Genomic DNA, 12,175 nt, shown 5'->3' with positions numbered 1-12,175 from the left:
AATGCAAATCAAAACCACAATGAGATACCATCTCACACCAGTTAGAATGGCGATCATTAAAAAGTCAGGAAACAACAGGTGCTGGAGAGGATGTGGAGAAAGAGGAACACTTTTACACTGTTGGTGGGATTGTAAACTAGTTCAACCATTATGGAAAACAGTATGGCGATTCCTCAAGGATCTAGAACTAGATGTACCATATGACCCAGCCATCCCATTACTGGGTATATACCCAAAGGAAAACGCTATTTTCTAATCTGCACTGACTTCAAGGCTTGTACTGACAAGCTTTCCGCAAAAAAGTAATCTCTAGCCTGAGCAACACATGACATCCCACCTCTTACAAAGAAAAAAAAAAAAATTAGCTGGGTATGGTGGCAAGCACTGGCAGTCCCAGATACTCAAGAGACTGAGGCAGAAAAATCGCCTGAGCCCAGGAGTTGGAGGTTGCAGTGAACTATGATTGAGCCACTGCACTCAGCCTGGGTGACAGAGTGAGATCCTGTCTCGAAAAAAAAAAAAAAAGCCATAGAGAACATGTCTATAATATAGGCTCCCACACACCTGAATCCCGTCCTGCTCTAGCCAAAGACCCCATGTGACCACTGAGGCAACGTGTACACTGATGAGAAACTCCAGCAAAGGAGCACTGTTCTAGGAGTTACACTAGACTGGCGCCGAGTAAAACCTTTTCAAGTTTTCTCCATATCCTCATGAAATACTCTAGTCCGGCAGCCTCGACTGCGCCCAGGATGTCTTTAGTCTAGGCTCTGCAGGCCTGGGTGGTCTCCCCAATCCCACAGATGACAGCTTACCATTCTACTATGAGGAAGGCTGTCTCAGGCGAGCCAGGGCCTTGGTCCCAAAGGCATGGGCAGAAATGGAACACTGCCCGTCTCAAATCTGTTCAGGTCAGAGCGAAGGGAAGTGCTCCAGCCCCAACCTGGTAGCTGAAAGCAGGTGTCCTAAGGAAGGAGGGTGGTCAGGTCTTGTCTGCAGAGCGGAAGCCTCTGAGAAAAATCTTTCCTGCTCTGTCGCATGGAGGCCAGACAGAGGTGGTTGGTCTTGTGCCCACAGGAAGCGGATCTGAGTGACCTTTCCACTCAGGTTAGTTCACAGGAAGAGGAACCTGTGGAGAGGATCCACCCACCCGAAAGCTCCGCCCCCAGTACTGCAGCCTTAACAGTCCTAGAATTGGACCAATTTATATCCGCACTGGGCCACAATACAGGCTCATATTTAAGGGAGCCAAGATCCAACAGATTTCACCATTGTAGCATATTCTAACTACCCTGATAAGTGAAACTCTATGCAAACAGCATAACTTCAACAAACAAAGTAGGCTCCCAACGTGTGAAAAACCGAAGCAGGGTAAACATTTCAGCGAAAGTCAGTGTGGCGCTGATTCACTTGACAGAAAGATGCAAACTGCGCATGTACAAAAACCTCTTTGAGTCCTTTATTAACGTCTGGAGATGTGTGGTACATACGATTAACAGCATCACACCAGCTACAGAAGTACAGAGAACCAAGAGAATGTACTTCAGAACAAGGATCTGAGAGCACCTTACGGTGTTGCCTGCTCTGAACCTCCACAAAAACCCAATTCTGACACACGCAAGACAGACGATATAACAATTTCACTTGGGAATGGTTCTTTTAAAAAAATGACAAGAACTAATAGTTCAAACCCTTTAGAGTGTGAGATGCGGCAGCTCGCTTGGTGCCGTGGCACTGCTGTAAAAGGCCAACGTGGGCATTTGAAGGTCAGGCAGAAGAACCGAATGGGGTGGGTGGAAGAGGTTTTATTTTCAGTGTAGAGAGATAACAGATGGTCCGAGTGGATACTTTCAGTCCAGGCTCAGTATGGGGCCTGCAGGAATCCACTAGATAAATACAGTCTATAAACCGGAAGGCTGAACAACCCCAGCCAGCCATCCTTGTCATTGCTTCCAACTGGTGGACACTGACGCATCCGGAGTCACTTATGACACAGAGCAGGTTTAACAGGGGTGCCCCGAACGCAAGGCGGCAGCTCACTGTGTCCAGTCAGCTCTGATCCTTTTATGCCACTGGATGTCACGGGGCCCTTGCTTTCACATGTGAACTAAGGAACACTTCCTTTATTTCAAAGTTCCACTTTGGAAAAACCAAAACCCTCCCCCCACCCCCACCATCATTCTTCATCAATTTGCTTCCAAACTCCTGATTCTTCTGGGTCTAGACTTTTTCCTTTCGCTTCAATTTGGACACTTTTTTGACAGTCCCGTTCTTGTTCAGAAGCTTCAGGACGCGGTCTTTATGATCTAAAACCTTAAGCATGGAGTCTCTGGCTTCACTGATTTGATCCATCACGAGTTTACACCTCTGCATATTTCCCTGAAACAGAAGACATCACATCATCAATCAGTGATCGTGAGGGCAGTGCAGCTTTTTAAAAACCTGCTTGCCTTCGGGCAGAGGCCGCGTTGAGGCTTCCACATAGAGAGAACGTCTTCTTGTTTCTCAGCAGTGCAGGCTGAAGCACATGTTTTTAACTGAAGATATGAGGGATACGGGGGGCAACAGGAGAAGTAGGGCTTTACAGAAAGCAACTTCATAAAGTGGATGATCAGAAGGGAAGGGGCTCACTCAAACCTGTATCAGTTCATTTATTCGGTGGAGATCATCATCGGTTGCTGCTTTTTTCTTTGGGATAATCCCTTCCTGCAGGTTGGTAAGTCTTTCATAGACATCATGTTCTAGATTCGTCTGCAACACACAAAAGGGAGAATATCATGACCTCGGAAATATTTTCCAATGTCAACCCCAGGCAAATGAACCCACCTTGAATCACCTTTGTAAACTGTCTAAGAGTTGTTTGGGTGACAATGTCCTTTCTCCTAAGGACTAAGATACTAAGGTTTAAAAACAGTAAAGGGGCTGGGCGTGGTGGCTCACGCCTATAATCCCAGCACTTTGGGAGGTTGAGGCGGGTGGATCACCTGAGGTCCGGAGTTCGAGACCAGCCTGACCAATGTGGTGAAACCCCATCTCTATTAAAAATACAAAATTAGCCGGGCATGGTGGTGCGTGCCTGTAATCCCAGTTACTCGGGAGGCTGAGGCAGAAGAATCGCTTGAACCCGGGAGGCAGAGGTTGCAGTGAGCTGAGATCGCACCATTGCACTCCAGCCTGGGCAACAAGAGTGAAATTCCATCTAAAAAACAAATAAATACAATACAATAAAATAAAGGCAGTAAAGGAAACGGATCAACAAAGATTGACATTATAATTTGCCATAGTTCAGAGCCTATCTTCAAGGATAACTTTTGAATACTGCCTTGAATCCACAATTCTTCTGAAACACAAGTCTCCAAGTTTCACAGAAGTGATTTCTGCTAAGTCAGAAGTAGCCAAGGTACTACATTTTTTAGATACTGACAACAGACAATGTTCTTCAGGTCACTGCTACTGAAAAGAAGGAAAAACTTTATGAGGTTGTTGTCTCCTCTTCACCCAGCTGGTGAAGGAGGGATTCTTGCCCTAGCGTTATAGAAATGGCCAAACATATAAGATCCAACATTGGACAGATAAGATTAACAGCAGTTTATGAATCACAAATACAGTCATGCTCTGCTTTATGACAGGGCTATGTTCTGAGAAATGTCTTTAGGCAACTTTGCTGTTGTGTGAACATCACAGAATGCACTTACACAAACCTAGATGTTATGGACTACCACATACTTAGACTACATGATAGAGCCTACTGCTCCTGGACTACAAACATGTATACCGTGTCACTGCAAGGAATAGTGCAGGAAACGGAAACACAGTGTTAACTGTTTGTGTGTCCACACATATCTACACATAGAAAAGGTATGGTAAAAATATGGCATGACAGATTAAAAACGGTAAAGAGCACTCACATGAATGCAGTCTATCAGGACGGTGAAGTTGCTCTGGGTGAGTCGGGGGTGAGCAGTGAGTGAATGTGAAGCTCTAAGACATCACTGTACACTGCTGTGGGCTTTACAAGCACTGTGCCCTGAGGCTACACTAAATCTATCAAAAATATTCTTCTTTCTTCAATAACAAATTAACCTTAGCATACTCTTTTTACTTTACAAACTTCTAAACTGTTTCAAACTTTTTGACTCTTTTGCAATAAAACTTAGCTTAAAATACATGTTGTGGGACAAATGTGGACACTGTTGGGCAGTTACAAAAAATTATTTTCTTTATATCTTTATTCTATAAACTTTGTTTTCTTCCTTTTTTTTGAGATAGTGTCTTACTCTGTTGTCCAGGATGGAGTGCAGTGGGCAGCCTTGGTCTTCCGGGCTCAAGAGATCCTCCTACCTCAGCCTCCCAGGTTGCTGGGACTAGAGGTGTGCACCACTACACCCAGCTAATTAAAACACTTTTGTTTTGTAGAGACAGGGTCCCACTATGTTGCCCGGCGGGCCTCAAACTCCTGGGCCCAAGCAATCCTCTTGCCCCAGCCTCCCAAAGTGCTGGGATCACAGGCCTGAGCCACTGACCTTGGCCCCTTATTTTGGATTAAAAACTTTTTTAACTTGTTTGTTAAAAATTAAAGACACAGGACAGACTGGGCAACACAATGAGACCCCTTCTCTACAATTTTATTTTTCCCCCAAGACGCAGTTTCGCTCTTTTGCCCAGGCTTGAGTGCAGTGGCACAATCTCAGCTCGCTGCAACCTCCGCCTTCTGGTTTCAAGCGATTCTCCTGCCTCAGTCTCCCGAGTAGCTGACGCCTGCCACCATGCCTAGCTTATTTTTGTACTTTTAGTAGAGACGGGGGTTTCACCATGTTAGCCATGGTCTCAAACTCCTGACCTTGTGATCTGCCCACCTCGGCCTCCCAAAGTGCTGGGATTACAGGTTTGAGCCACCACATCTGGCCTCTACAAAAAATGTTTAAAAATCAGCCGGGTGCAGTGACTCACACGTAGTCCCAGCTGTTTGTGGGGGCTGAGGTGAGAGGATTACTTAAGCCCAGCAGGCTGATCATGGCTGTAGTAAGCCATGATCGTGCCACTGCACTCCAACCTGGGCAACAGAGCAAGACTCCGTCTCAAAGAAAAAACAAAAAAACAAAAACAAAAACAAAAAAGAACAAGGAGAGAGGGAGAGGTATGACCCGGTCTCTGAATGACGATGTGTTGACTGGCTTATCTGAATAATATTGGAATATTGGAAGCTGGCAGGGAACTGGAGCCTACTACTCAGCAAGGAGCAGGAGTTGTGTGCCTGGTCCCTGTGGTATGAAGGGCTGTTTGGCTAGGAGACTTCATCTGAGGGAGCAGAGTTGGGAGGAGGGACTCTCAGTTAGGCCATTTGAGGCTCCCCCTATTTCAGATGTCACAACATGACATAACACTGAATCTTAAATTTAGGTCTTACACCACAGTTGTTCCATATATTTTGGATCTGGGTACCAGAACTCAAATATATTTCAGTTTTAATCACATGTAACTGACACAGTGATATTACATAGCACACATAAAAATGCTACCATAACCCATGTTAGCTGGGAATGCTTCACAGTTACTTATAAAAAGTTCTATGAACTCAGCAATCTCCAGTGTCTTCTCCTTTCTTCAGCATGATGAACAACTGCTAGAACTCCACCTACCAGCTGTAGTAACTGGGCGGCACAGAGGTGAACTTTCCAGCCTTGAGCACGACAGGATACTCCTTTCTGATTAGCTATTTCCTGCAGCATAGCTTTCTTCTCCTCTGGAACCATAAAAAACAAAAATATGTGTATTTCAGTGTTTAAAAAGGTAAATGATTCGTGTTTAAGCAGTGTAAATGCCATTATTTTAATAAGAATTTTGTTATGTTTTTGAGACAGTGTCTGGCTGGAGTGCAGTGGTACAATCTCGGCTCACCGCAACCTTCGCCTCCTAGGCTCAAACGATTCTCCCATTTCAGCCTCCCAAGTAGCTGGGACTACAGGTGTGCGCCACCACGCTGGGCTCACTTTTGTGTTTTTTGTAGGGATGGGGTCTTGCTATGTTGACCAGGTTGGTCTTGAACTCCTGGGCTCAAGCAATTTGCCTGCCTTGGCCTCCCAAAGTTTTGGGATTACAGGCATGAACTGCCGTACCGGGCCATAAGAACTTCTTTCTTTGAGGTAATGGTTTCATCTAGGAGAGGTAAACCAAGAGGACTCCAGGCTGCTTACTCCCCTCCTTCCCCCTCCACTAAGTGCTACCTCCTAAAGCAGGGCTGTCACTCAGAGAGAAGCTTGCCACATGTCAAGCCGGGGCCTCCCCCATCTCCAAGGCCCTGGCTCAAACATTTGGCCGGAAGACGTGGGCTGTAAAACAGATGCCTTCTAACTTCTTCCTGAAGGAAGTGAGTCCATTTGCAAGAGTGTGAAGAAGTTCAAACCTAAAGGTGCTCCTGAGAGCAGTGGAGGCTGTGGTGAAGGGAACTGCGGGAGATTTGTGGAACTAATGAAGATGTAGCCTAGACCATGTGCAGGCTGGTTTGAAGGAAAGAACAAAGCATAAGAGGTGCTGGGATTACAAGAGGGAGCCTTTCCAAGGGCAGAACAACTTTATCAAATCAAGAAAGAACTCTTCTTTTTCTGTTTCGAACACTGTTTATCATGAAAAGGTGTTTAGGCCGGGCGCGGTGGCTCAAGCCTGTAATCCCAGCACTTTGGGAGGCCGAGACGGGCGGATCACGAGGTCAGGAGATCGAGACCATCCTGGCTAACACAGTGAAACCCCGTCTGAGATTACAGGTGTCAGTCACCACACCTGGCTTGCATGTGTTTTTCTAGCCTTTTACTGTCAATCTACCTATGCCACTGTATTCAAAGTGAGTTTCTTGTACCCAGCACATAGTTGGATTGTGTTTTTTCATTGATTCTGCCAATCTGTGTTTAATTGGTATGTTTAGACTATTTACATTTATGACAATAACTAGTATGTGAGGCTTAGGTCTGCCACATTACTACGTGTTTTCTGTACTTCTTTTCTTTCCTGTGAGGTTTTTTTTTTTTTTGAGACAGAGTCTTGCTCTGTCGCCCAGGCTGGAGTGTGGGGCAGTGGTGCGATCTTGGCTCACTGCAACCTCTGCCTCCCAGGTTCAAGAGATTCTCCTGCCTCACAGCCTCCGGAGTAGCTGGGATTAAAGGCGCCCGCCATCACGCCTGGCTAATTTTTTTGTATTTTCAGTAGAGACAGGGTTTTACCATGTTGGCCAGGCTGATTTTCAACTCCTGACCTCCAGTGATCCACCCGCCTCAGCCTCCCAAAGTGCTGGGATTACAGGCGTGAGTCACCACGCCTGGCCTCCTGTGAGTTTTAGTCTATCTTCATGTATTTATAGATATAATTTATATGTTATTTTGTAGCTCAGGCAAAATAGTTGCACGAAAGTTTCCTAGTCAAGAGGCACTGTGTAAAGGGGGTTAGTATGAATATAGTGAAACAAAGATTCAGGATCGTAAAAATTCAGCTGTCAAGTTATCTTTCTTGAGATAGTTTTTGAAGAGCAAGTCCCAATAAACATTTAGACTCTTGTAGTGTGGCTGGAAATGCTACCGAGCAAATTCCTAAATAATTTTTCTATGGAATTTTTGTGGCATGAAGAGCTGTTCAGTGGTTCATATCCTACTTCCACTAAAAGGCAGCACTCCCTGCCCTCTGGAAATCTCATTCTTTCCCAATCTCAGAGCACACTTGTGAGGAAGAAAAGCTGGGAAATGTAGCCGCCTCTGTACTTCCATTCAGAGACTGAACTGTTAGCTTCTCCACCTCTGCTTAATTAGTCAGTACTCCATCCAAGTGGGACTCATCTCGAGCCTTCAAGAAAACCCTTAGAGCAGTTTCCAAATGGAATTTATGTAAGAGAATGGGAAATGTGACCAATTATCTAGAGGCTCACATTTCTTTGTACATATATTATATCCGAGATTAATGGCACTTAAAGTCCATCAGTAGAAATATTTGCAGGTATTTGCAAAGTACTATCAGCACTTTCAATCATATGTGGGTTTATTAAAAGGTTATTCTCAGGTTCTACCAGAACAACAAAACATTCATTGAGGGCTTACCCTAGACCACTCCAAGAGCTTCGTATATATGTTAAACAAAAGATCCTTTGGCAGAAATGCTTACAATGCATGTATATTTTAGCATCTTAGGAACTACTGTGGACTTAACTGTGTTATACAGTAACCCAGTACAGCTCTTCCACAATGACTCTGGAAGCCACCGGTCTCCTCCGTCAGTACTTTGGGAGCTGTTAACACGTGGCTTTTACAAAGACCAAGGCTGTCACTTAACCATTAAACTGCAATTCCAATAAATACACACAGCTTGCTAGGGCAAAGGGTAATTTTCTAAGTTTTATATTCTACAGGATATACTTAAACACTGAAGCCTCAAGATTTTGTAACAAAAATTTATGGTTTTTTTGAAACTGGAAAACTGTGGTTCTGTTTTTCTCTTCTATTTTAATTAAGTTTATACCAATTTCATGCATTAATACCAAACATTTCTGGAGAAACTAACCTTTGACCCGGACGTCACTGTACCTCTGAAAGTGGTGGTAAGCAGCTTTCCAGGGGTTCCGATAGTGACGAAGCAAAGTGATGGGGGGTCTTGGACGCACTGGGACATACCTCACACCTTCCTCATCTATTACAGAGAAGATATTAAACAACTTATTAACATTGTCAGCAATCCTCAAAGTTCAATTCCAGTAAGCGAGGCATGAGTGAGGCTGACTATGTAGCGAGCCTCTGGGAGGGACTCTGACTTTACTGGGAAGCGTCATAACACAAGTCAGCCTGTGACCATTACCAATATACTCCTTGGGAGGAGACTTGCGCTTCTCAGCCTTCACCAGAAGACTCTTGGCAGTGGACTTCTCATCGTCAGTGCTGTTTGTCTCCATCATGTCACCTTCTTCTGTTGAGATCACGTGCTGTTGCTTTCGAGGCTTCTTCCTTGGGGAGGCACCAGGTGGTAGGTCACTTGTAGGCATGGACAGGTTGTTTGCCAGCAATGAGAGAGATGGAGACACAGTGTTGGTAGCCAGCGGAGGAACTGCTGTCATAGGAAAAGGAGCACACATAGCTGTAAGAACTCAAACACAACGAAGTTTTACTTCCTTCCTTCCAACAAAGACAATGATTAAGAAGGCAGCACAGAGCACCAACATTTATTGAGTCTTCCTATGTGTCTGGCACTGTGCTAAGCACTCTGAGTCTTCCTATGTGTCTGGCACTGTGCTAAGCACTCTGAGTCTTCCTATGTGTCTGGCACTGTGCTAAGCACTCTGAGTCTTCCTATGTGTCTGGCACTGTGCTAAGCACTGTGAGTCTTCCTATGTATCTGGCACTGTGCTAAGCACTCTGAGTCTTCCTATGTGTCTGGCACTGTGCTAAGCACTCTGAGTCTTCCTATGTGTCTGGCACTGTGCTAAGCACTCTGAGTCTTCCTATGTGTCTGGCACTGTGCTAAGCACTGTGAGTCTTCCTATGTATCTGGCACTGTGCTAAGCACTCTGAGTCTTCCTATGTGTCTGGCACTGTGCTAAGCACTCTGAGTCTTCCTATGTGTCTGGCACTGTGCTAAGCACTCTGCGGCAGAAGCTGCAAACTCCTCCCTAGTAGCCCGTGTCTTCACCTTCCTTAGTTTCAGGACCTCCCTTTGACAAGGGCACAATAATATTCAGCTAAAGAATGTACTTCCTAGCCTCCATGACAGGTGTGGTCATCTCAGATGCAAGTAGAAACATTTTGTAGCACTTTTAGGGAATTTCCAGGAGGGAGAGAGAGAGCAGGTGTGACCTACTCCTTGTGTTCTTTCTGTGATCCTGGAACTCAGATGAGGTGGCTGCAGCATCCCCAGCTGTCCTGAATCAAGAGCATGAAGGTCAAATCCTAGGGGTGGTGGAGTGAAGAGGTGGAAGGCGCCTGGCTTTCTAACAATTTGATGAAGTCCACACACCATCCCTGAACTGTCTGCCTCAGGACTTCTTCCAAAGGAGATAACAGGATCTTATGAGTTAAGCTACTATTTTTCACACTTTTTTTTAACATAAATGTCTAGCAGGTAACCTATTAACTCATTATCGTAAAAATCATCCTAATAAGTAGCCATTATTATTATCCTCCAATTCAGAGATGAGAAAATATGGCACAAGTCACACAAGTATGAAGTGGGCAAGCTGGGACTGACAGAGGCAGTCTGGCTTCAGAGCTTGCACTCTCACCGACCATAGGGTGCTACCTCCAGATAAAAAGATGTGTTGTGAGGATGTAAACATTTGCTTGAGCTTGTATGAATCACACATCTAGGAACTTAAAAATCATGTTAAGGGCTCACCTTAACTCTTATTTTCACTCTACCACATACTTGCCCTATTTTCCTCTACCCACTCTGCTGCCCACTCCCAACAGTCATACCCTAAACTTCCCTGTCGCCGTTAAATAGAAACTGCCTCACACCCAATCTCAATTTCTAGCATCCAACTCCCCAGGTAAATCCAACTCTCTTTCTAGGTTCTTCCCCTCAGTACTCAGCCTCCAGCACTCCTTAGGCCTACAAGGAACTATCACCTGTTCACCCAACCATGTTCCTGCAGTCACCCACCCCTCTCATGTCTATCCTCCCCCATCGCCTATAATCACTGTATTCCTTTTCTTCTTTCATTGTCCCTTCCTTTTCTTGCTTTGCTCACTTAGCAAAAGGACAAGAGGTTAAATCCTATTCTCCAACCAGTCTGCACCTATGCAACTGAATGTCGCCAGAGGGCGACACACTACCATGCTGACTGGCCTCACTCGGACAGCCCTCTCTGCTAAGTCCAGTCTTTCTCGCGATGCCTGCTTCACACCTTCCTCTCCCTCAAACACTCGATGCCTCCGCCACCATTTGTACTCTCAGTGGATGGCCTTGCTTTCTATTTTACTGAAAAAGATAGATGCAATCACAAGAACATGTCCATCAAGTCCCACCACCTCATTTCCCCCTCTCCACTGTGGCCCTATATTCTCCTGTTTTCTCCATGCTTTCAGCAAAGGCCAACCTCTTCAGGTACACACAAATCCCACCCACTCTCACCTCCTCAAACAATGCTCCAGGAATTCACAACTTTCTCCTGCATCCCCAATTCTTCCCAGTCTACTGGATCATTCCCATTAACATACAAAACTCTTATTTGTCCCATCTTAAAAAAATCTTCTTCTTGGCCAAGCGTGGTGGCTCACCTAATCCTAGCACTTTGGGAGGCCAAGGCAGGCAGATCACAAGGTCAGGAGTTCAAGACCAGCCTGGCCAACATGGTGAAACCCCATCTCTACTAAAAATACAATTATTAGCCCAGTGTGGTGGCAGGTGCCTGTAATCCCCACTACTCAGGAGGTTGAGGCAGGAGAATTGCTTGAAACCAGAAGGCGGAGGTTGCAGTGGGCCGAGATCATGCCCCTGCACTCTAGCCTGGGGGAAAGAGCACAACTCCATCTAAAAAAAAAAAAATCTTCTTGACATCATGTCACTTCAAACACCTTTTTTCTCTTCCTTTAGAACAAATGCCTCAAACATGCTGTTTATATATAATGTCTCTATCTCTCCCGGCTTTCTCCTGAACTTGCTCCCAATCATGCTTTTACCCCATCATTACACAGAAACTGCTTTTCTCAAGACCTCTGTGACCTCTGTTTGCCAAATCCAAAGGTCACTGCTCAGACCTCATCTTCCTGATCTCTCAAGAGCATGTGATCCACCTGATCATTCTCTCCTCCCTGAAATATTTTTGTTCTTGCAACTTCCAGGACACCACACACTGTAAGTGATATTCTTACCCTGTGTTCCCTCCATTCAGCCTCCTTTGCTGGACTTTACTTCCTCTCCCATCTCATCATAGTGCACTCTCCTAAGACTACATCATGGACTGCTTCTGTCTTTATCAAGATACATTCATTCCCTAGGTGATCTGAACCACTCATCCAGGCTCATGACTTCAAATACAGTTTATATATATAATGACAACTCTCAAATTTATATCTACAACTTCATTTTCTATTCCAAAAGCCAGCCTCATAGATTCAACTATTTATTTGATGTCTACATTTGAAATGTCTAACTGAAACTTACCCTATCAAAAACTAAACTCCTAATCTTTCCCTACAAAACATGGTCC

General features: G+C 45.0%; 2 protein-coding genes across 29 annotated transcripts in view; both read right to left on the bottom strand.

Moving 5' to 3' along the window:
* WDR33 (WD repeat domain 33) overlaps window positions 1-12,175 on the bottom strand; it is a 325,821-nt gene that overhangs the window by 241,058 nt on the left and 72,588 nt on the right. The gene's annotated exons all lie outside the window — the stretch shown is intronic.
* SAP130 (Sin3A associated protein 130) overlaps window positions 1,438-12,175 on the bottom strand; it is an 84,068-nt gene continuing 73,330 nt past the window's right edge. For all 28 annotated transcript variants that reach the window (XM_015109821.3, XM_028830606.2, XM_028830605.2 and 25 more), the window contains 5 exons: window positions 8,830-9,078; window positions 8,539-8,664; window positions 5,640-5,743; window positions 2,638-2,751; window positions 1,438-2,379 (listed from right to left, as the gene is read on the bottom strand). In XM_015109821.3, the coding sequence (XP_014965307.2) occupies window positions 2,221-2,379; window positions 2,638-2,751; window positions 5,640-5,743; window positions 8,539-8,664; window positions 8,830-9,078 (752 nt within the window). In that variant the 3' untranslated portion in view covers window positions 1,438-2,220. The remainder of the gene's footprint in view (window positions 2,380-2,637; window positions 2,752-5,639; window positions 5,744-8,538; window positions 8,665-8,829; window positions 9,079-12,175) is intronic.

Source organism: Macaca mulatta, chromosome 12, assembly GCF_049350105.2.
Source record: "Macaca mulatta isolate MMU2019108-1 chromosome 12, T2T-MMU8v2.0, whole genome shotgun sequence".
In the NCBI taxonomy this organism is placed as follows: domain Eukaryota; kingdom Metazoa; phylum Chordata; class Mammalia; order Primates; family Cercopithecidae; genus Macaca; species Macaca mulatta.
Note: the sequence above shows the minus strand (reverse complement) of the source record. Positions and strands in the feature narration are given on the sequence as shown.